The 20,990-nt window shown below is 44.3% G+C and overlaps 1 protein-coding gene across 18 annotated transcripts in view; it reads right to left on the reverse strand.

Moving 5' to 3' along the window:
- SIPA1L3 (signal induced proliferation associated 1 like 3) overlaps positions 1 to 20,990 on the reverse strand; it is a 309,889-nt gene that overhangs the window by 103,887 nt on the left and 185,012 nt on the right. For all 18 annotated transcript variants that reach the window (XR_004973699.1, XM_036346836.1, XM_036346841.1 and 15 more), the window contains 3 exons: positions 10,127 to 10,230; positions 6,775 to 6,932; positions 781 to 1,357 (listed from right to left, as the gene is read on the reverse strand). Coding sequence is in view for 17 of the 18 variants with exons in the window: in XM_036346836.1 (XP_036202729.1) it covers positions 781 to 1,357; positions 6,775 to 6,932; positions 10,127 to 10,230 (839 nt within the window). In the remaining variant the exon portion in view is untranslated. The remainder of the gene's footprint in view (positions 1 to 780; positions 1,358 to 6,774; positions 6,933 to 10,126; positions 10,231 to 20,990) is intronic.

Raw genomic sequence — 20,990 nt, forward strand, 5'->3', positions numbered from 1 at the left:
ACCACTGAGCCACACAGGCTGGGCTGTTTTGTTTCTTTTATCATGCTTTCTGATATCTCTCCCCTTCCCTCCCTGCCCCCCACCCCCTCCCCCAACCCCAGCTTATGCCCTGTCCTTGAATGGCCTGGAAGCTTTTCACTCTATTAATTCTTCTGGGAGGTAACCTTACATTTTTAATATAAGCTTAAACTTATGTTTTCTATCAACATCTAGAGCAGCGGTTCTCAACCTGTGGGTCTCAACCCCTTTGAGGGTCAAACAACGCTTTCACAGGGGTTGCCTAAGACCATCAGAAAACACATATATAATTACATATTGTTTTTGTGATAAAGCACTATGCTTTAATTATGTTCAATTTGTAACAATGAAATACATCCTACATATCAGATATTTACATTACAATTCATAACAGCAGCAAAATTAGTTATGAAGTAGCAACGGAAATAATTTTATGGTTGGGGGTCACCACAACATGAGGAACTGTATTAAAGGGTCTTGGCTTTAGGAAGGTTGAGAACTACTGACCTAGAGTGAATAAATATGCCTTTGTTCTCCTAAGGTATTGACATGGACAATCTCAGATCCCTGACCCACACCTTCCCCAGAAAAAACTTAGGCTGTAGCAACCAGTACACCCCTATGTATAAGGGACAATTTTGATTCTTTTGGGGCCAATTAGGGTCCTGGCCTAATTGACAGGGCAAGGGAAGGCATTTCAGTGGTTCCTAAGGCCTCTGCCAAACCAAAGAACCGCTGTAGCCCTTGCTGTCTCGACCTTACCTTCAGTCTCTGGACAATGTCCCTTATGTCCTCCACAGAGCCCTCTGTGGTCCGCAGGAAGATGTGGTCCCCTCGCCCATAGAAGATTTTTAGCGTTGAGGAGTCTGGGGTCCAGCCAATGACATCCCCGCAGTAGCAGTTGAATACCACCTCCTTGGTGTGTAGGTCCAGGAGTACCACAAACTCGTTGGAAATGCCCAAAATGCAGTCGATTTCCATCCCCTGGCCATAGTCCTGAGCCGCGACCCTCCAGGCGATGGCCCCCGAGCTGTGCTGCTCAGCGCCCGCTCGAGCTTTGGTCTTCTCCTTCTTCTTGGAGGTCAGGGAGATGAGGTTGAATTTGCCAGTGGAATCGATGGGTGTGTTGGAGATACAGTTTTCTGCCAGATCCTTGAGGTACTCTTGGCGGGTCCTGGTGGCCATAGTGTGGAACTTGTCGGACTTGTGTGCAGCATTCTCTGCATTAATCACCTTGGCCAACAAGAAGTCTCTGAAGACATCAGATTTTCGGAATGTGGTTCCACTGGGGATGGGGGGACCAAAAGGAGGAGCATCTTTGGATCGGGTCACAGCCATACTGAAGAGGGAGAAATCATTTAGATGGTAGAAAGAAAGGCACTTGAGATCCCCTTCAGAAAGAAAATATATGATCAGAAACAGAGCTCACCTTTTTAAGAATGGAAGTTTACCTCTAATTAGTTAGTTGCTGGCTAACTAGACTAGAAACTTTAGAAAGTCTTAGGGCACATACATGCATTTTTTACTTCGTATACAGTAGATGTTATAATACCTGTTGATATTTAAAGAATAATTCTCCTGCACTATTTAACTTCAAATATTCTCATTTTACATATATATATAGACTGGGGTACTTTAGAATCTGGCAAAAATTCACTCCTTCCTTTCCTTTGTGGACGGGTCTACCCCTACCTCACTGATCATGGGCCTGGTCACATGACTTGATTTAGCCAATGGCTGTCAAGCAAAGGCATGCAATGTGTGTGTGTGTGGGGGGGGGGGGGGGGCTAGGGGGTGGTGGGTGGGAGCTGGGCTCGCTTCCTGTGCTCCTGCCATGAGATGAGTACGCTCTAAATGGCCTACCGGTCCCAGAGGGATGAGGGCCACTTGGAGCAGACATAGACCTGACCTGTGCCCTGGAGAAAAGGCCAGCTAGACCTCAGCTCACCTGCAAATGTGTGAGTCGCTGAGTTTAAGGGGGGCGAGGGGGAGTTAAGCAGTATTACTGTAGAACGCCTGAGTGATATAAATCATCTCAACAAGGTCATTTTGAAAATTCATTGTGATAGGAAGTTAGAATGGGACCCTGTCTACTTCAGTTTTGACCAAGATGCCACCATGATAAAAATCAGATAGCAACTGAGATGAAAAAAAGGAAATGATATAAAACCTGTTCCCCAAAATTCCTCACCCACTATGCAAACTATAGAGAGAGGGAGGTAATGTTTAGGGAAAGCTGGGTGGAGCCCCATTATCCCTGCTCCACCCCCAGCTAGGGGCCTTCTAGGTGATCCTTATAATTGGAGGAGCCCGGAGAGCATGCAGCCAGCTTCAATCAGTCTCAGTGACACTGCCTGGACTCACTTTTTCCTTGCGCTCCAACCCTGGACAGGTGAGACATGGCTGTCAGCAGGACTGGGGGAGGAAGTGCAAGGTGGAGAAACAGGGGAGAGGTAAACCTCCCTGCACCTGATCCACAGAGGCTTTCAGGCAGAAGCAGCCCTGAGCCTCTATGGAGGAAAGAATGTGGAGATTTGATGAGTATCTTTGCACATTCTAATGAGCAAACTGAGTCAAGAACCAGTGGCTAAAAGACAGATAATTTCTAACATCAAGCAAATAGCTGTGGCATCTGCCAGAGTGATCACCCAGGACTGGGGAGGATGACTCTTGATGAAAGACATTTCAAGGGGCTCAGAGTCACCGCGAGTTATACTGTTTAAATACGATGATTAAAAAATGGTACGAGTTGCTGTAAATGAGTGAGCAATAAGTTCGGTAAGTTTTTCTTAGAGTACGGTACTGGGTCTCTACAACAACTTCAACTCGAGAGTATGGTGTTAGAAAAGACTTCCCGCTGGGCTGGCTCAGTGGTTGAACCAGGAGGCTACAGTTCAATTCCTGGTCAGGGCACATGCCTGGGTTGCAAGCTAGATCCCCAATGTGGGGTGTGCAGGAGGCAGCCTATCAATGATTCCCTCTCATTATTGATATTTCTACCTCTCTCTCCCTCCCTCTCTGAAATAAATTTAAAATATATATATATATATATATATATATATATATATATATATATAGAGAGAGAGAGAGAGAGAGAGAGAGAGAGAGAGAGAAAGAGAGAGATTTCCTGTTTCTCTTCCTACTATAGACAATTTTTTAAATAATGAGATTTTAAAAAAAGTATTTTTTAATCCTCACCTGAGGATATTTTTCCATTGATTCTTAAAAAAAATACCTTTATTGATCTCAGAGAGGAAGGGAGAGGGAGAGAGAAATAGAAACATCAATGATGAGAAAGAATCATTGATTGGCTGCCTCCTGCACGCCCCCCACCGGGGATGGAGCCTGCAACCCGGGCATGCACCCCCAATGGGATTCGAACCCGGGACCTTCAGTCCACAGGCCGACGATCCATCCACTCAGCCAAACCAGCCAGGGCTCCATTGATTTTTTTAGAGTGGAAGAGAGAAGGAAAGACAGAAAGAAATATTGATGTGAGAGAAACACATTGGTTGCCTCCTGCATGAGCCGAGAAGCCTGCAACCGAGGTATGTGCCCTTGACCGAAATAAAATCTGGGATCCTTCGGTCCACTGAGCCAAACCAGCTAGGGCTAAATAATGAGAGTCTTGATTAAAACATATTCCATGAACCCCAAATACCATGTAAGCTTATTGGTTTTGACTCCCAACACAAGGTGGCCAGTACAACATTCATTTGACAACCATTTCTGGGATGCCCACTCCTTGGGCATTGGGATATAGTGGTCCCTTCCCTCCTGAGCCTTTAATCTAGGAGGAGAGACATACTAAACATACTCACGAATTAACTTATAAAGACAAAAAAGGAAATGGATATGACAGAATAATAGAAGGACCTGATTTGAACAGGGGGAATCCGAGAGGGCCTCTCTGAGGAAGTGACAATGAAGCTGGGATCTAAGGCTGAGCAGGAGCCAGAGGAAGAGCTAAAGGGAGGGTGCAGCATGTGCCTGACCAGGAAAGAGACAGAGGTCAGAGAGCAAAGAGCAGGAGACTGGTAAGGTTACCAGGGGCCAGGCCAAGCAGGACCTTGGTGGTGTGTTAGCACTTTTCATCCTGATCATGAGAATAAGCAAGTATTTAACCTTGTGGGCATGGCCTTATCCCCAGGCAGAGAGGGATGGGTGAGATGACCTCACCGTCTCTCTAATTAAACAACAATGCATTCAGACTGTGCTTTACAGATGTGAATAGCTTTACAATTTCTTCATTCAGCATGTGGCTGTTTATAGTGACAGATTTTGGCTTTTCCCACAGTCCTGATTTGTGATTTTAAAAATCATGAAACTGTAAGCTGCTGAAGATTTCTGGACAATCAGAACAGCTGGATTCTAACTTCCCTAACAGGAGGGGCTGGATTTTCACAGCTCCCAGGCTACAGGGATGCTGGTGTACCATTTGGAAACAGCACTTTTGAAATGGGAAAGGAGAACAACTTGTCCCACCACCAGGAGATGGTGTGACACCAGGTCATCTGCTCACTGTAGCTCATTAAGTATTTCTAGAGTATTCACAATTATTCAACAACTATTTTCTCAGTGTCCCCAGTGTTTGGGCCAGACATCTGTCTAGCCAGCAAAAATGTCTTGAGGCCCCACTTACGGCAAGGATTGTGTCGTGATAGACACATGAAGATGAACATGACACAAGGTTACCTTCAAGGGAGGCAAGGGCCATCTCACTAAGTCATTTTGAAAGTGTGATGAGTGCTGTGACAAACATGTTTGGGAACACAGCGGGGACAGGGTAAGGTTTGTCTAGAGAGGAGCTGCCTGTGGGGAAAGAGGTAAGGAGGGTGAGGGTGCAGCTTTGATTGTATCTCTAACATTTTCTTTCTTAAAAATAAAGAGGAGAGAGCTGAAACAAATATGGCAGAATGTTAACATCTGTTAAATCTGGTTGTAGGTACAGGGGCTTCTGTTGTATTATTTCCTGTTCTTTTTAGGGTGGCGAGGAAGGGGAGAAGAACCATCCAACCTTGCTCAGCCTCTGCCTCTGATGTGTGATGAGCGGACAACTTCCTCCTCCAAATGTGTGCATGTACCCATGCACAGCCAAGAACAACTCCATCTTCCCTCACCAGAGCTATCTTTCAACTGCCGAGGAGCATGGGACATCATCTGAGTGACCTCAAGCCACAAGGCATAGGCACTTGCAGCTGCTGCTGAAACAAATGGGTGAGGGGTGGCAGGGGTGGAGTGGGGGGCTCAGGCCTGGGCCTGTGTTGCATGGAGGCCCTGCCACACATCCAGCACAATGGTCCTTAACAGCAAGTGCCACATACTGGGACCCCCCTCTCTTCTCTCAGACACTAGCTGAGAAGAAACTGTTAGATTCTGGCAATTCCACCAAGGCTACCAATGCACCCACGGACATATCCTTTGACTTCGTCTCTCCATTTTTAGGAATTTCTCCAGCTGTCTACTTGGACATGTGTACAATAAGAGTACAAATAGTTATTCATTGCAGGATGTACTGTAATAGCAGGTGACAGGAAACAACCCAAATGACAGGGATGGAGGAAGATTCTCAGGCATCCCTATGATGGAATATTGCAGTCATAAGGAATGAAAAAGCACTTTGTGTTTTGGTTTGGAAAGATCTCAAGGACTATTGAGTGAAAAAAATATAAGGTGCAGGACAGTGTGTGTGATATGCTACCTTCTGTATTAAAAAGGTAGAAAAGAAAAACCTATAAGTATTTGCCTGTATGTGCACAAAATATCAGAATGTTACCAGGAGTTGCCTCTGTAAGGGCAACTGGGTTGGTGTGGGGTCAAAGGTGGGAGACTTGGATCACTTTTTACTGTTTAATTTTACCTTTTCTATCTTTTGAATTTCAAATCGTTTTCGAAAGACGGGAAATATCACTTCCTAGCCCATTTCCCAGAGTTTGCAGCACTGTTCTAGGGTAAACTGCTGACCCTGGGCCTGAACTATTGATTGGCTGGTTTTCCAAGGACCACAAATCTACCTCACCCCACACCCAGAGTGCTTTTCATTTGGGGACCAGGTGACAACTTGTGCTTGGAGAAGATACTGAATGGGTTTGAGGCCTGTGTTACTTGTTGATCAGTAAACCAAAAACCTCAGCAGTACCTCCCGAGGGGGTTCCTGCCTGCCCTGCCTCCATCCTTCCCTCTACCAACTTCCCCTTGGGACCTTACTCCTCACACACCTGATGCCTAGGCGCAGCTAGTGGTTTTGCTCTTGGATGGGCACCTGAGCCCCAGCCAGGTCAACAAGCCTCAATCCTGGAGCTTCTTTTCCTGGGAAAGGCAAACCTCTTTTTGCTGGATTTGCAGCTGGAAGAATGTTGTACTCAGAGCTGCCAGCAAATAAAGCAACATACGGGACAATGGAACAGATCTAGTTAGGCCTGAACTTGTTATTTGTGAGCCGGTATATACAACTGCCTTCTTGCCTTAAGTCAGATAGAGGTGAGTTTTCTCAAAATTCCTGGAAAATATAAAAATTGGGACACTATGCCCCTTTCTGGCTGAGAATCATTCTCTTACAGGGTGGGGGAGGGTGTGGAAAGAGCTCCCCTGCTGAAGCACAAATACGAAATACAGGAGGCACCCCACTTGAGCTATCTCACTGCTCACTATCTGTCTCTCTGCATGCTGGAAATAGCTTTTGGGATTTAAGAAAATAGGAGTGGGGTGGGGCAATCCCCTGGGTGGCTCCTTGGAGCCATGTGGGGAGGTGCATACCTGTAGCCAACATTGTCAGTGCAGGGGTTGTGGGCTCGGATAATGATAAAGACATGCTGAAAGTGTGAGCGGATGTTCTTGGGGGTGAAAGGCAGTGCCCCCGGCTCCTGGAAGATGATGGTCACAATGTCGTTTCCTATGTGCCTCTTCCGTAGAAGCTGGTAAATGGGAAACAGAGTGGGAGAGAAAAGCGTCAAAATTCGACTTGGCTCCAGGATCTTGTTTGGACCATCACAGCAGTCTCCTCACTTCTCGCTATTCCCACCCCATCCCATAGTCTGAGGGAACCGGGACACCTGAGTCAATCATGTCCCTCCTTGCTCAGAGACCTCCTGTGGCTCACTCAGGGCAAGGACCAAATGGCCCAGGGAACTCCAGGCATGCTGTCCCCGTCACCTCTCTGACATCTCCGTTCACGCTCCCCCCTTGCTCACTGCTCCAGCCACAATGGCTTCTCTCTGTTCCTCAAACATACCAGAAACATTTCCTCCTCAAGGACTCTGCATAAGGCCTCTTGCCTGGAACATTCTTCCTGCAGATCCCCACATGGCTCCCTCGTGGTCTTGGCTGAAATGTCACCCTCCCACAGAGGCCTTTGCTGAGTGTATTATCCAAGATCTCACCCCCTCAATACGCCCATCTCTGCTCTTCTGTCCCTGTTTAATATTTATTGACACTTAGCAAACAGTAGCTTTTCCCTCTTCCCTTTCTCATCTGACTCTTCGCACTAATGTCAGCTTCATGAGAACAGGGATTTTGTCTGTTTTGTTTGCTGCCCACTGCTGTATCCTCAGTGCCGGGAGCAGTGCCTACCACACAGTTAGGTACTCAAGAAACATCTCCTGGAGGGCAGCATGGGCTGGCAGCCTTCAGTTTGCTCAAGGCCACACTCATGGATGATGGCAGAAGCAGACCAGAGGCAGTCCACAGGGTTGATCCCAAGCCACTGCCCCTCCCCTGGGACACCTGAGTTGAGAAGACTGGGGCAACTTCAGCTTCATATAGGCTTATGGGAGACCTGTACTCTCTCCCCTGCTTGTCAGTCCAAGGGAGACTGTAACCTTCGCAGGAGATGATGTATTCATGGTATATTACTTATCTGCTGAAATTACACTGTTCTTATTTACCTAAGTTTAACCTTCGTGTAACTGTTAGGAATCCACAGATAAGAGCTGTGTGTAGTTCTATGTGAGGGAGCCACAGTATGAAATGCAGACACTCCTAGAAGCATGACTCACATCATTTTGTTATATTGTTAGTTCTTTATGTGTGTTTTAAACTAGATAAAATAAAATAAAATTTCTAGATAAAAGTACCCATTTACTATGGCTGGCATTTTATACCCTATCTTTTTTTTTTTTTTTTTAAATCCTCATCTGAGGATATGGTTTTCATTAATGAGAGAGAGAGAGAGAGAGACAGAGAGAATGGTTACCTCATGCATGTACCCTGACTGGAGATTGAACCCGCAATCTGAGCATGTTCCTTGACTGGGAATTGAACCCACAACTTTTCAGTGCAGGGGACCACGCTCTAATCACTGAGGAACACCGACCAGGGCTTATACCCATATCTCAAAGTTGCAATCTCATTTAATCTTCACATCAATCCTTTGAGGCATTAACTCATCCTATCCCCTTTTACTGATGAAAAGACTTAGGCTCACCATTGTTACACGACTTGTTCTGGGTCACATAGACATGGAGGGAAAGACCCAGAATTTGAGGCTATTTCTGCCTAATTCTAAAAACCAATCTTAAAACAAACAAACAAACAAACAAACAAACAAATAGATAAAACCCAAGCTTCCACCCCTCCCCCATGCTTCCCAAATACCCAGGAATAGGTACCGCTTCCTCTGCCCCTCTGGTCAGGCTCTGCCTTGTACTCTGGTTTCACGCAAGAGTTGCAGGGACCTTTCCCAATGAAACTGAGACATGGGTACTATCATTCCACCCATTTCACAGAGGAGGAACCTGAGGCTCAGAAAGGTCAGATCATGATGCTAGGAAGTGGTGCAGAAAGACCTCACACTCAGGTCTCACTCTAAGGCCAATCGTCTTATAGCATGCCATTAACTTTATGAAATAACTCAGAGTTGACCATTTCTGGCCTATAATATCTACAATGTCACTTGTACCAATGGAAAAAATATACATTTCCCAAATCATCGAAAGTCTGTGGGATTTCTGTTCATTAGAAACTAGGAAGAGTTGCTCCTGGATTGAGTCTGCATGGTGTGTCTAGGAGAGGAGCCTCCCGGCAGTGGGCATTAGCTGTTGTTGCCCAGCCAGTACCTCACCTCTTCCTCCTCCTGGCAGCCACAGCAATCCCCTTTCTGACCCCAATCACTCTCTCTAGGGGTGGGCATGTGCTTCAGGCTGGGCCACTCAGCTCAGTCCATCCCTACCCCAAGCCTAGGGACTGGCAAGTGAAATCATCTAATGAGATTTAGTGCTGAAATGTCTCTGGGACACCTGGAAGGCACCACTTTGCCCTGTGGTGGCTATGCTAAGAGGACATGATACAAGTGCTGCTAGTGGGCATCTTTGATACTTGGGAAGACCTATAAATAAGAACACTATGAAGAAAAGCAAAGGTCAAGAATGGAAGGATTCCTAACATTGTTTAAGCCCTGGATATCTAGCCATACATAAAGCTAGTTCTCTCTCAACACTTGAGAGTTACATAGTGCAGCTCATCCCACTTTTTGCTTATGCCAGTTTGGTTTGCATTTCTTTCTTTTTTAAATTTTATATATATATATATATATTGATTAAGATATTACATATGTGTCCTTATCCCCACGTTACTCCCTATCCCCCCGCTCATGCTCTCACCCCCCTGTTGTCTGTGTCCATTGGTTAGGCCTATATGCTTGCATATAAGTCCTTAGGTTGATCTCTCCCCTTTACCCCCAACCTCCCCTACCTTCCCTGTCAGGCCTTGGTTTGCATTTCATTCAGTTGGTGAGAATGTGGAGTAACTAAAATCCTTTATGTGGCTGGATAGATATGTAAGTTGGTACAACCACTTGGGAAAATGTTGACCTATTCACTTTTTTTCTTTTCTTTATAGGATCCCTAAGGACCAAAGAGGCCCTTGAGGAGAGCTGGGGCAGAGGCCAGCAGGGCGGCCAAGGAAAAGCTAAGAAAAAACTGCCATTAAATGACAACTGATCCAGGTGATGGGACTGTGGTGCAGAGGGTCCAAGGCCAAAGGCCTCTAACTGCTTCACAGGACACCACCAGAGCCGCCAGTGCCAGGCAGGCAGCCAGCTAGCAGTCGTGGGGAAAGAGTACCTTGGGGTTCAGCCGTGTATCAGCTGGAAATTATGTGGGACCCCACTGACCTGCTGCCTGTTGTTGGGGGTATAAGGGAGCAGAGTGGAGACATGGAACATGATCTCATAGTCCTGGTACGTTGTGTAGAGGGAGTGGGTTCCCGTGGAGTCAGCTGAAACAGAAACACAAGTTAGAACCATGTTTCCAAAGCCTCTGGGTTTTTGCCATCTCCCACATACCATCTGTGTCAGTTTTTAATTTGACTCCGTTCTTTAAAATTAAATACATTTAGATAAAAAGCAAAGCTTACATTATACACCCACCAGATTGGTAACAATGTAAAAGTCTGACAGTACCCAGGGTTGGTGAGAATGTGGAGTAACTAAAATCCTTTATGTGACTGGATAGATGAAATATACGTAAGTTGGTATAACGACTTGGGAAAATTTTTTTAGCAATATCTATTGAATGTGAAGGTAGGCATAATGGATGACCCAGTACTTCCTCTCCTAGGATCATAGTGTAGATGACTCCACACCTGTGCCCTGGGAGATGGGTATAAATATCTTCAAATGTCAGTCAAAAGAATGGATAAGTGGAATAAAAAATGGTGGCAGAGTAAGTGGACACTGCTTGGACATGCTCCCATGAGCAAACTGGAATTACAACGAAAATATAGAAAAACTTCCTGAATAATCAACTGAAGACTAGCTGGAGAGAACCCTGATAACCAAGGATGGAAAGTGGAGACCGCATAGAGACTGGTAGAAGTGCAAAGTCATGAAAGGGCTGGCTGGGCTCCCACAGACAGTAGCTGAAGTTCTGGAGAGATATTTCAGCTGTGAGGGGGTTGCCACTGAGAACTCTGGGGTGTAAACGCCAAGCTAGGCTCCCCAGCCCAGAGTACCAGAAGTGGGAAAGGTGTCCATATAATATCTGGCTGTGAAAAGCACTGGGCTTGCTAACTGCCAGGGAGATATGGCTGGAAATGCAGGCACCGTTTTCAAGGACCAACACACAAAATCCCCTGTGCAGCCACTCACCTTGTGCTTCAGCAGAGGGAGGGGAGAGTGGACTGGAGCTGTGTGAGCAGAAACCAGGGTTGGGGACTCTGGGCTTAGAGCTCAGGAGGCAAACACCCCAGTTTCCTGTGCTGAGTCATTCCCTCATGCTGTGAAAGTCATCTTTCTCACCCAGACATTTGCTATGCAAGTAGTTTTGTGTGTGGGGGAAGACAGTTGACCCACCCTATTGGAAACCACCCGGCCCCACAGTGTGGAGTTGATGAGGCCCATTAAGAGGCTGAGAATAACAATTAGCCTCTAGGCCAGTGGTTCTCAACCTTGGCTGCACATTAGAATCACCTGGGAATCTTTTTAAAATCCTGATTTCTGGGCCTCATCCTCTGAAAATTCTGTTTCTTTGTTATGGGGTGGGGCCACAGAATTTCTGGAGGATGAGGCCCAGAAATCAGGATTTAAAAAAGATTCCCAGGTGATTCTAATGTGCAGCCAAGGTTGAGAACCACTGCTCTAGGGAGAAGCAATTGCTCCACATTATTGGAAAAACTCTCACCACACCTGGGCACGATTACCCGAGGGCTATTCAAGACCGAATCCAATCAGTCTGTAGGCAGAGGCTGTCTCTGAAGGCTTTGAGTCTTTACCTGATCTAATTAGTCAGAAACAGGGATTGACACTGTCCTGCACTAGAGATGGAAAAGTGTACAAGATCTACCTAATATACAGTCAGAAACTCAAACTGGCAGCCAAAATGAGGAGACAAAGAAACAACCCCCAAATGAAAGAACGAGAGAATTCTCCAGAAGAACAGATAAATGAAATGGAGATAAAAAATTTATCTGATATAGAGTTCAGAATAATGATGGTAAAGATGTTCAACAGCATGACAAAAGATATAGTAACTATGAAAACAGAAATAAAGAATGACATGGCACAAATAAAGAACACATTGGAAGGCATACACAGCAGATTAGGGGAAGCTGAGGATCAGATCAGTGAAATAGAAGACAGGATAGAAAAAAATTACTCAATCAGAGAACCAAAATGAAAAAGCAATTATAAAACAGGACAGCCCTAGCCAGTCTTGCTCAGTGGATAGAGCTAGCAGACTAAAGGATCTCAGGTTCAATTCCAGTCAAGCTCATGCACTTTAGTTGCAGGCTCCTCCCTGACCAAGGCCTTGGTTGGAGCTCAGGCAGGAGGCAACCAATCAATGTGTTTCTCTCACATTGATATTTCTCTCTGTCTTTCCCTCTCTCTTCCACTCTCTCTAAAAATCAATGGAAAAATATCCTATGGTGAGGATTAAAACAAACAACACTCCCCCCAAAATAACCCAAAAATAAACAAAACAAAATACAGGAGGACAGCTTAAGGGAGCTGTGGGACAACATGAAACATTACAATATTCAAATAGTAGGTGTGCAAGAAGAGGCAGAAAGCCATAGAGAACATGTTTAAAGAAATAAAAGCAGAAAAATTCCCTAACCTGGTGAAGGAAAAAAGTTACACAAGTTCAGCCCTGGCCGGTTTGGCTCAGTGGATAGAGCATCAGCCTGCAGACTGAAAGGTCCCAGGTTCGATTCCAGTCAAGGGCATGTACCTTGGTTGCAGGCACATCCCCGGGGGGGGGGGGGGGGGGGCGGTGTGCAGGAGGCAGCTGATCAATGTTTCTCTCTCATCAATGTCTCTAACTCTCTATCCCTCTCCCTTCCTCTCTGTAAAAAAATCAACAAAAATATATTAAAAAAAAAAGTTACACAAGTTCAGGAGGCACAGAGAGTCCCAAGCAAGAAGAACCCAAACAGGCCCATGCTCAAACACATTATAATTAAAATGCCAAAAATTAGAGACAAAGAGGGAATCTTAAAGGCAGTAAGAGAAAAGCAAACTGTTACCTACAAAGGAGTTCCCATAAGGCTATCATCTGATTCCTCGTCAGAAACTGTATAAGGGAATGGTATGAAGTACTCAAGGTAATAGAAAACAAGAGTCTGAAACCAAGATTACTATATCCAGCAAGGCTATTATTAAAAACTAGAGGCCCAGTGCACAATCAGGGCTGGGGAGGGACATGAGAAGTTGGCCAGCTAGGGAGACAGTGGGAGGGCTCCAGGGCATGTCTGCCTGTCTCGCTCAGTTGCGATCGGCCGGAACTCAGCAGCAAGCTAACCTACTTGTCAGAGTGTCTGCCCCTTTGTGGCCAGTATACGTCATAGCGAATGGTTGAGGGGCTTTAGATATCATTAGCATATTATGCTTTGATTGGTTGAATGGACAACCGGACACTTAGCATATTAGGCTTTTATTATATAGGGTAGATGGTCAAATAAAGAGCTTTCCAGATAAAAACATGCCAAAGGAGTTCATCACCACCAAGCCAGCATTACAAGAAATGCTAGAGGAACTGCTGTAATGAAAAGAAGAAACAGAAAGAGAAAACTAGGCATACAGAATTAAAATGGGAATATTTAAGTTCCTATCAATAATAACATTAAATGTAGTAGATTAAATGCTCTAATCAAAAGACATAGGATAGCTGGATACAAAAACATGACCAAACTATATAGGCTCTCTACAAGAGACCCATTTCAGAACAAAAGATTCACATAGGATGCGACTGAATGGATGGGAAAATATTTTTCATGCAAATGAAAAAGAAAAAAAGCAGGAGTAGCAATACTAATATCCGACAAAATACACTTCAAAATGAAGGCATCACAAGAGATAACAGAGGTCACTACCTAATACTACAGGGATTGATCCAACAAGAGGATATAACCTTGGTAAACATATATATGCACCCAATTTAGGAGCACCTAAATACATAAAAAAACTTCTTGAGAACTTTAAGGGAGAGATCGACAATACAGTCATAGTAGGGGACTTATACCCTGCTAACTTCTCTGGATAGGTCCTCCAGACAAAAAATTAACAAGGAAACAGTGACTTTAGAGGACACACTGGATCAGATAAATTTAATTGACATTTAGAGAACATTTAGATAAATTTAATTGACATTTAGAGAACCTCAGAGCTGCAGAATATACATTCTTCTCAAGTGCACATGGATCATTTACAAAGATAGACCACATGTTAGGACACAAAACAAGTCTCTACAAGTTCAAGAAGATTGAAATCATATCAAGCATCTTCTCAGATCACAGTGGAATGAAATTAGAAATAAACTACAGTAAAAACACTCAAAAACATTCAAACACATGGAAGCTAAATTGCATGTTATTAAACAACTAGAGGCCCGTTGCAGGAAGATTCCTGCAAGAATAGGGCTTCCTGTGTCCAGAGCGAAGCAGAGAAGGGAGCGAAACCTGCTGAGGCGGGCTTCACTCCTGCCTCTGCTGTCCCGCTTGCTTCCCTCCTGCCTCTGCCATCCCGCTTGCTTTGCTCCCGCCTCCGCTGCCCCGCTTGCTTCCCTCCCGCCTCTGCTGCCCCTCTTGCTTCGCTTCCGCCTCCGCCGCCCTGCTTGCTTCTCCACAGCTTCGCTCCCTTCTGCAGCGCTTGGCTTCCTTCTACGTTGTCTTCCACCTTCGCTCTGCGCCTGTGTATGCAAATAACCGCCATCTTTGCTGGGTTAATTTGCATACTCATCTGACTGCCTGGTGGGCATAGTGGAGTGACACCAATTTACATGTTTCTCTTTTATTAGTGTAGATAAATGGGTTACCAATGAGATCAAGAAAGAAATAAAAAACTTCCTGGAAACAAATGAAAATGAACACACAACAACCCAAAATCTCTGGGCAACTTCAAAAGCAGTCCTGTGAGGGAAGTTCATAGCAGTACAGGCCTACCTCAAAAAAACAAGAAAGATTGCCCTAGCTGGTTTGGCTCAGTTGATAGCGCATCGGTCTGCAGACTGAAGGGTCCCAGGTTCGATTCTGGGCAAGCTCACACATTTTAGTTGCAGGCTCCTCCCTGGCCCAAGCCTTGGTTGAGGCTCGTGCAGGAGGCAACCAGTGAATGTGTTTCTCTCACATTGATGTTTCCCTCTATCTTTCCCTCTCTTTTCCACTCATCCTAAAAATCAATGGAAAAATATCCTTGGGTAATGATTAATGGAAAACAAAACAAAACACAAACAAACAACAACAACAAAAACCACAAGAAAGATTAATAGTGAACTATTTAACCCTAGAACTTAAAGAACTAGAAAGAGAACAAAAAAAGCCCAGAGTAAGTAGAAGGAAGAAAATCATAAATATTTGAGCAGAAATAAATGACATAGCGACAAAAAAAAAAAAAAAAAAAAAAAAAAAAAAAAAAAAAAAAATCAATGAAACCAAGAGCTGGTTCTTTGAAAGGATAAACAAGATTGATGAACTGTTAGCCAGACTTATCAAGAAACAAAGAGAGGACTCCAATAAATAAAATCAGAAATGAAAGTGGAGAAGTAACCACTGACACTACAGAAATACAAAGGATTGTAAGAAAATACTATGAACAACTATATGCCAATAATGTTGGACAATGTGGATGAAATGGACAAATTCCTAGAAAAATACAATCTCCCACAACTGAATCAGGAAGAATCAGAGAACCTGAATAGGCCAATAACAACTGATGAAATAGAAGCAGTAATCAAAAAACTCCCAGCAGCCCTGGCCGGTTTGGCTCAGTGGATAGAGCGTCGGCCTGCGGATTCAAGGGTCGCGGGTTCAATTCCCGTCAAGGGCATGTACCTTGGCTGCAGGCACATCCCCAGTAGGGAGCGTGCAGGAGGCAGCTGATCGATGTTTCTCTCTCATCGATGTTTCTGACTCTCTATCCCTCTCCCTTCCTCTCTGTAAGAAATCAATAAAATGTATTTTAGAAAAAAAAAAAAACTCCCAGCAAACAAAAGTCCAGGTCCCGACGACTTCACAGGGTTAATTTAACCAAACCGTCAAAGAAGAACTAATACCTATACTCCTCAAACTATTCCCAAACAATTGAAGGGGAAGAAACGCTTCCAAACTCTATTTATGTGGCCAGCATTATCCTAATTCCTAAACCAGATAAAGACACTACAAAGAAAAAGAATTATAGTCCAATATCCCTGATGAAGATAGGTGCTAAAATCCTCAACAAAATATTAGCAAACTGGACCCAGCAATATATTAAAAATATCATACACCATGACCAAGTGGGATTTATTCCAGGGATGCAAGGCTGATACAATATTCGCAAATCAATAAACGTGATATGTCACATAAACAAATTGAAAGATAAAAATCACATGATCATATCAACAGACATAGAAAAAGCATTTGAAAAAATCCAACACTGATTTTTGGTAAAAAATCTTAGCAAAGTGGGAATAGAGGGAGAATATCTCAACATGATAAAGGTCATATATGATAAACCTATAGCTAACATCATACTAAATGGGCAAAAACTAAAACCATTTCCCGTAAGAACAGGAGCAAGACAAGGATGTCTGCTTTCATCACTCTTATTTAACACTAGAGGCCTGGTACATAAAAATCTGTGCACTTGGGGGGGGGGGGGGATTCCTCAGCCCGGCCTGTGCCCTCTCGCAGTCTGGGACCCCTCAGGGGATGACCACCTGCTGGCTTAGGCCTGCTCCCTGGGGGATTGGGCCTAAGCTGGCAATCAGACATACCTCTGGCAGCCCAGGAGCCCTTGGGGGATGTCCACTTGCCAGCGGGGAGCAGGCCTAAGCTGCAGTCTGACATCCTTAGTGCTGCTGAGGAGGCGGGAGAGGCTCCCACCACCACTGCTGTACTGGCAGCCATCAGCCTGGCCTGTGGCTGAGCAGAGCTCCCTCTGTGGGAGTGCACTGACCACCAGGGGGCAGCTCCTGCATTGAGCATCTGCCCCCTGGTGGTCAGTGTGTGTCATAGTGACCAGTCATTCCCAGTTGTTCTGCTGTTAGGGTCAGTTTGCATATTACCCTTTTATTATATAGGATAGATGCCTGGTGCATGGGTGGGGGCCGGATGGTTTGCTCTGAAGGGTATCCCAGATCAGAGTGGGGGTCCCGCTGGGGTGCCTGGCCAGCCTGGGTGAGGGGCTGATGGGTGTTTGCAGGCTGGTCAAGCCCCCCTGAGTGGGGACCCTCACCCCATGGAAGTTTGGCCAACCTGGGTGAGGGGCTGATGGCTGTTTTCAAGCTGGCCACACCCCCTTTGGGGTGAGGGGGTCCCCACTGGGTTGCCTGGCCAGTCTGGGTGAGGGGCTGAGGGCCATTTTCAGGCTGGCCAAGCCCCCCGGCGATGGAAGCTCTCAGCCTCTCCTTTTTTTCTTTTTTTATTCTGAGATTTATTTACCTTCTATAATTGAAACTTTGTTGCCTTTAGTGGAACTCAGAGCTGGCCACGGCAGGTGGGAAACTTGGCTTCCTCCATCACTGGAGCAACCAAGCCTCCTGCTCGCTCCAGCTCCGTGGCTGCCAGCCGCCATCTTGGTTGGGCTAATTTGCATATAGTCGCTCTGATTGGCTGGTGGGCGTGGCTTAATGCATAGCAAAGGTATAGTCAATTTGCATGTTTGTCTTTTATTAGATTAGATAGTACTGGAAATCCTAACCACAGTGATCAGACAAGAAATAAAAGGCATTCAAATTGGAAAGGAGGATGTAAAACTCTCATTATTCTCAGATGACACGATATTGCACATAGAAAACCCTAGAGACTCCACCAAAAATAGACTTAATAAATGAATTTGGCAATGTAACAGGATACAAAAATCAACACCCAAATTCGATGGCTTTTTTATACACCAATAGTGAATTTTCAGGAAGAGAAACTGAAGAAACAATCCCATTTAACATTGCAACAAAAACAACATTAAGATACTTGGGAATAAACTTAACCAAGGAGATAAAAGACTTGTACTTGAAACATCTTCCGAGTGCGTTGAAAAAAGAGAAGAAGATATAAACAAGTGGAAGATTATACCATGTTCATGGATTGGTAGGATAAACATATTTAAAATGTCCATACTACCCAAGGCAATCTAAAGATTCAATGCAATCCCTATTAAAATACCAACAGCATATTTCACAGATCTAGAATAAATACTCCAAAAATTTATATGGAACCCAAAAAGACCACGAGTAGCTATAGCAATTTTGAGAAAAAAAGAACAAAGTTGGAGGAATCATAATACCAGATATCAAAGTATACTACAAAGCCACCATAATCAAACCAGCCTGGTACTGGCACAAGAACAGACATATAGATCAACAGAATAGAAGAGAGACCCCAAAAATAGACCAAAGCCATTATGCTCAATTAATATTTGACAAAGGCGGCGAGAGCACACAATGGAGTCAAGACAGTCTCTTCATTTGTGTTGGGAAAATTGGACAGATACATGCCAAAAAAAAAGGAAAGAAACAAATGAACAAAAAAGAAACTAGGGCACTAACTTACACCATTCACAAGAATTAATCTCAAAATGGATAAAAGACTTAAACGTAAGTTGGAAAACCATAAAAATCCTAGAAGAAACTATAGGCAGCAAAATCTCAGACATCTCTCATAGCAATATGTTTACAGATATATCTCCCAGGGCAAAGGAAACTAAGGAGAAAATAAACAAACGGGACTACATCAAAATAAAAAGCTTCTGCACAGCAAAAGAAACCATCAACAAAATGAAAAGGGAGCCCACTATATGGGAGAACATACTTGGCAACGATACATCTGGTAAAGGGTTAATATCCAAAATATGTAAGGAACTCATACAACTTAAGAAAAGGAAGACAAACAATCCAATTAAAAAATGGGTAAATGTGGGAAAGCACATGACTTGGTTGGAAAGTCTGTAAGGAGGAATCTCCGAAAAGTTGGAGGCCTCTAAGGGGAACTTGCCGAAGGTGGCAGACCCGTCCTTGACTTTTCCAAACAAGTCTGAGCCCCTGGGTGTTTACTGGAATCGTTCAGATGTCCTTGCTTAAAGGACACTGCAGATGCATGTATCTTCTCAAGGATACTTACCCTGCTGATAGTATCTAATAGTTAATTTTAGTTCAAGCTGTTGTTACAATAAAAGCCTAAGGAGGCAGGTGAACAGGGCTGTCTGGTTCTTTTAGTCAGGCAGTCCCTTAGCCCTCCCTTTTATAGAAACGTGTGTCAGAGTATTCATTTATTCATTGCTCAGGGTCTGCTGGTTAGCCCGGGCAGGTAAAGGTAATACTTTCAACAATAAAGAATTTAAATTAAAATAAAAAAAGGGTAAAGGACCTAAATAGACATTTCTCCAAAGTGGACATACAGATGGCCAAGAGACTCATGAAAAAATGCTGAAAGTCACTGATCATCATAGAGATGCAAATTGTAACGACAATGAGGTGAGGATGTGGAGAAAGGGGAACCCTAGTACATTGTTGGTGGGAATGCAGACTAGTGCAGCCATTATGGAAAACAATATGGAGTTTCCTCAAAAAATTAAATATGGAACTGCCATTTGACCCAGTGATCCCACTTCTAGGAATATATCCTGAGAAACCTGAAGCACCAATCAGAAAGAATGTATGCACCCCTATGTTCATAGCAGCACAATTTATAATCCTAGTAGCTAAGATGTAGAAATAGCCAAAGTGCCCATCAGTAGATGAGTGGATAAAAAAGCTGTGGTACATTTATACCACAGAATACTATGCAGCAGTAAAAAAGAAGAATCTCTTACCTTCTGAGACAGCATGGAGGGACATGGAGAGGGTCAATTGGGGAAAAAGGAGACGTATGTAATACTTTCAATAATAAAGATTAAAAAAAAAAAGAACTGAGAAACAAACTGGTATATTCATACTGTGGAAAATACACAACCATGAAAAGGAATGAGTCATAGTCACCACATGGTTGAATCCGAAAAACAATTTTGAATGAAAGACGCCAGACACAAAGGAGCACACACTGTATGAGTGCATTCACATTATGTTACAAAACAAGCAAAACATATTATGTAGACATGCACATATAAGTAGCGAAACTATGAAGGAAAAAACAGAATGATAATTACAGGAGTCAGGATATTGGTGATCTCTAATATGAGGGGTTATGACCAGGGAGAAGCACACCTCATTACTGGCTCCATGCTTCAGAAGGGGAAGCTGAGGCACAGAGAGTGAGTGACTTGCCCAACATGACACTGCAATTATTGGCAGCAGTTGATGTTTATTTGAGAGCTAATTCTCTGTAAGGCACTGTGTTAGGCATCTGGTCTTCACAGGAAGTCAGTGTAGGGTAAGGTTATGGCTGTCACTTAGTGGAGGACGCTGAGCCTCAAAGCAGGCATCTGACGAAGGGGATAATAAGTCTCCTATTCCTTTTTTCTGAGTGTTTTGCCTCTTCAGCAGTTCACCAACAGAATCACAATACTAATGCTCACACTTGCTGCAGACTTCCTATGTGCCAGGCGGTAGTAAGAGTCCTGTGTGCCCCATCAGCACACTGCAGGTGATACCCACCTTCAGAGCTCTGGGAAGTTGGACAGGTCCAGTACCTGGCACAGTTGAGGGCACACTGCATTAGGTTCAATACTGTGCTCCTGAATTAAGCACATTATTTTATTTTTATTTTTTTAATATATTTTATTGATTTTTCAGAGTAAGGAAGGGTGAGGGACAGAGAGTTAGAAACATCGATGAGAGAGAAACATCGATCAGCCGCCTCCTGCACACCCCCCCACTGGGGATGTGCCTGCAACCAAGGTACATGCCCTTGACCAGAATCGAAGCCAGGACCCTTCAGTCCGAAGGCTGACACTCTATCCACTGAGCCAAACCGGTCAGGGCAATTAAGCGCAATTATTACTGTCACTTTACAGATGAGGAAACTGAGGCAGAGAGGGGCAAAGCCAAGACCACCAAACCGGTAACTGGCACAATAAGATGCTTTTTCCTCTTACTGCCTTCTTCAATGGAGGAGATAAAGGTGATGAT

The sequence above is a fragment of the Myotis myotis genome, unplaced genomic scaffold (assembly GCF_014108235.1).
Source record: "Myotis myotis isolate mMyoMyo1 unplaced genomic scaffold, mMyoMyo1.p scaffold_m19_p_19, whole genome shotgun sequence".
Lineage (NCBI taxonomy): Eukaryota > Metazoa > Chordata > Mammalia > Chiroptera > Vespertilionidae > Myotis > Myotis myotis.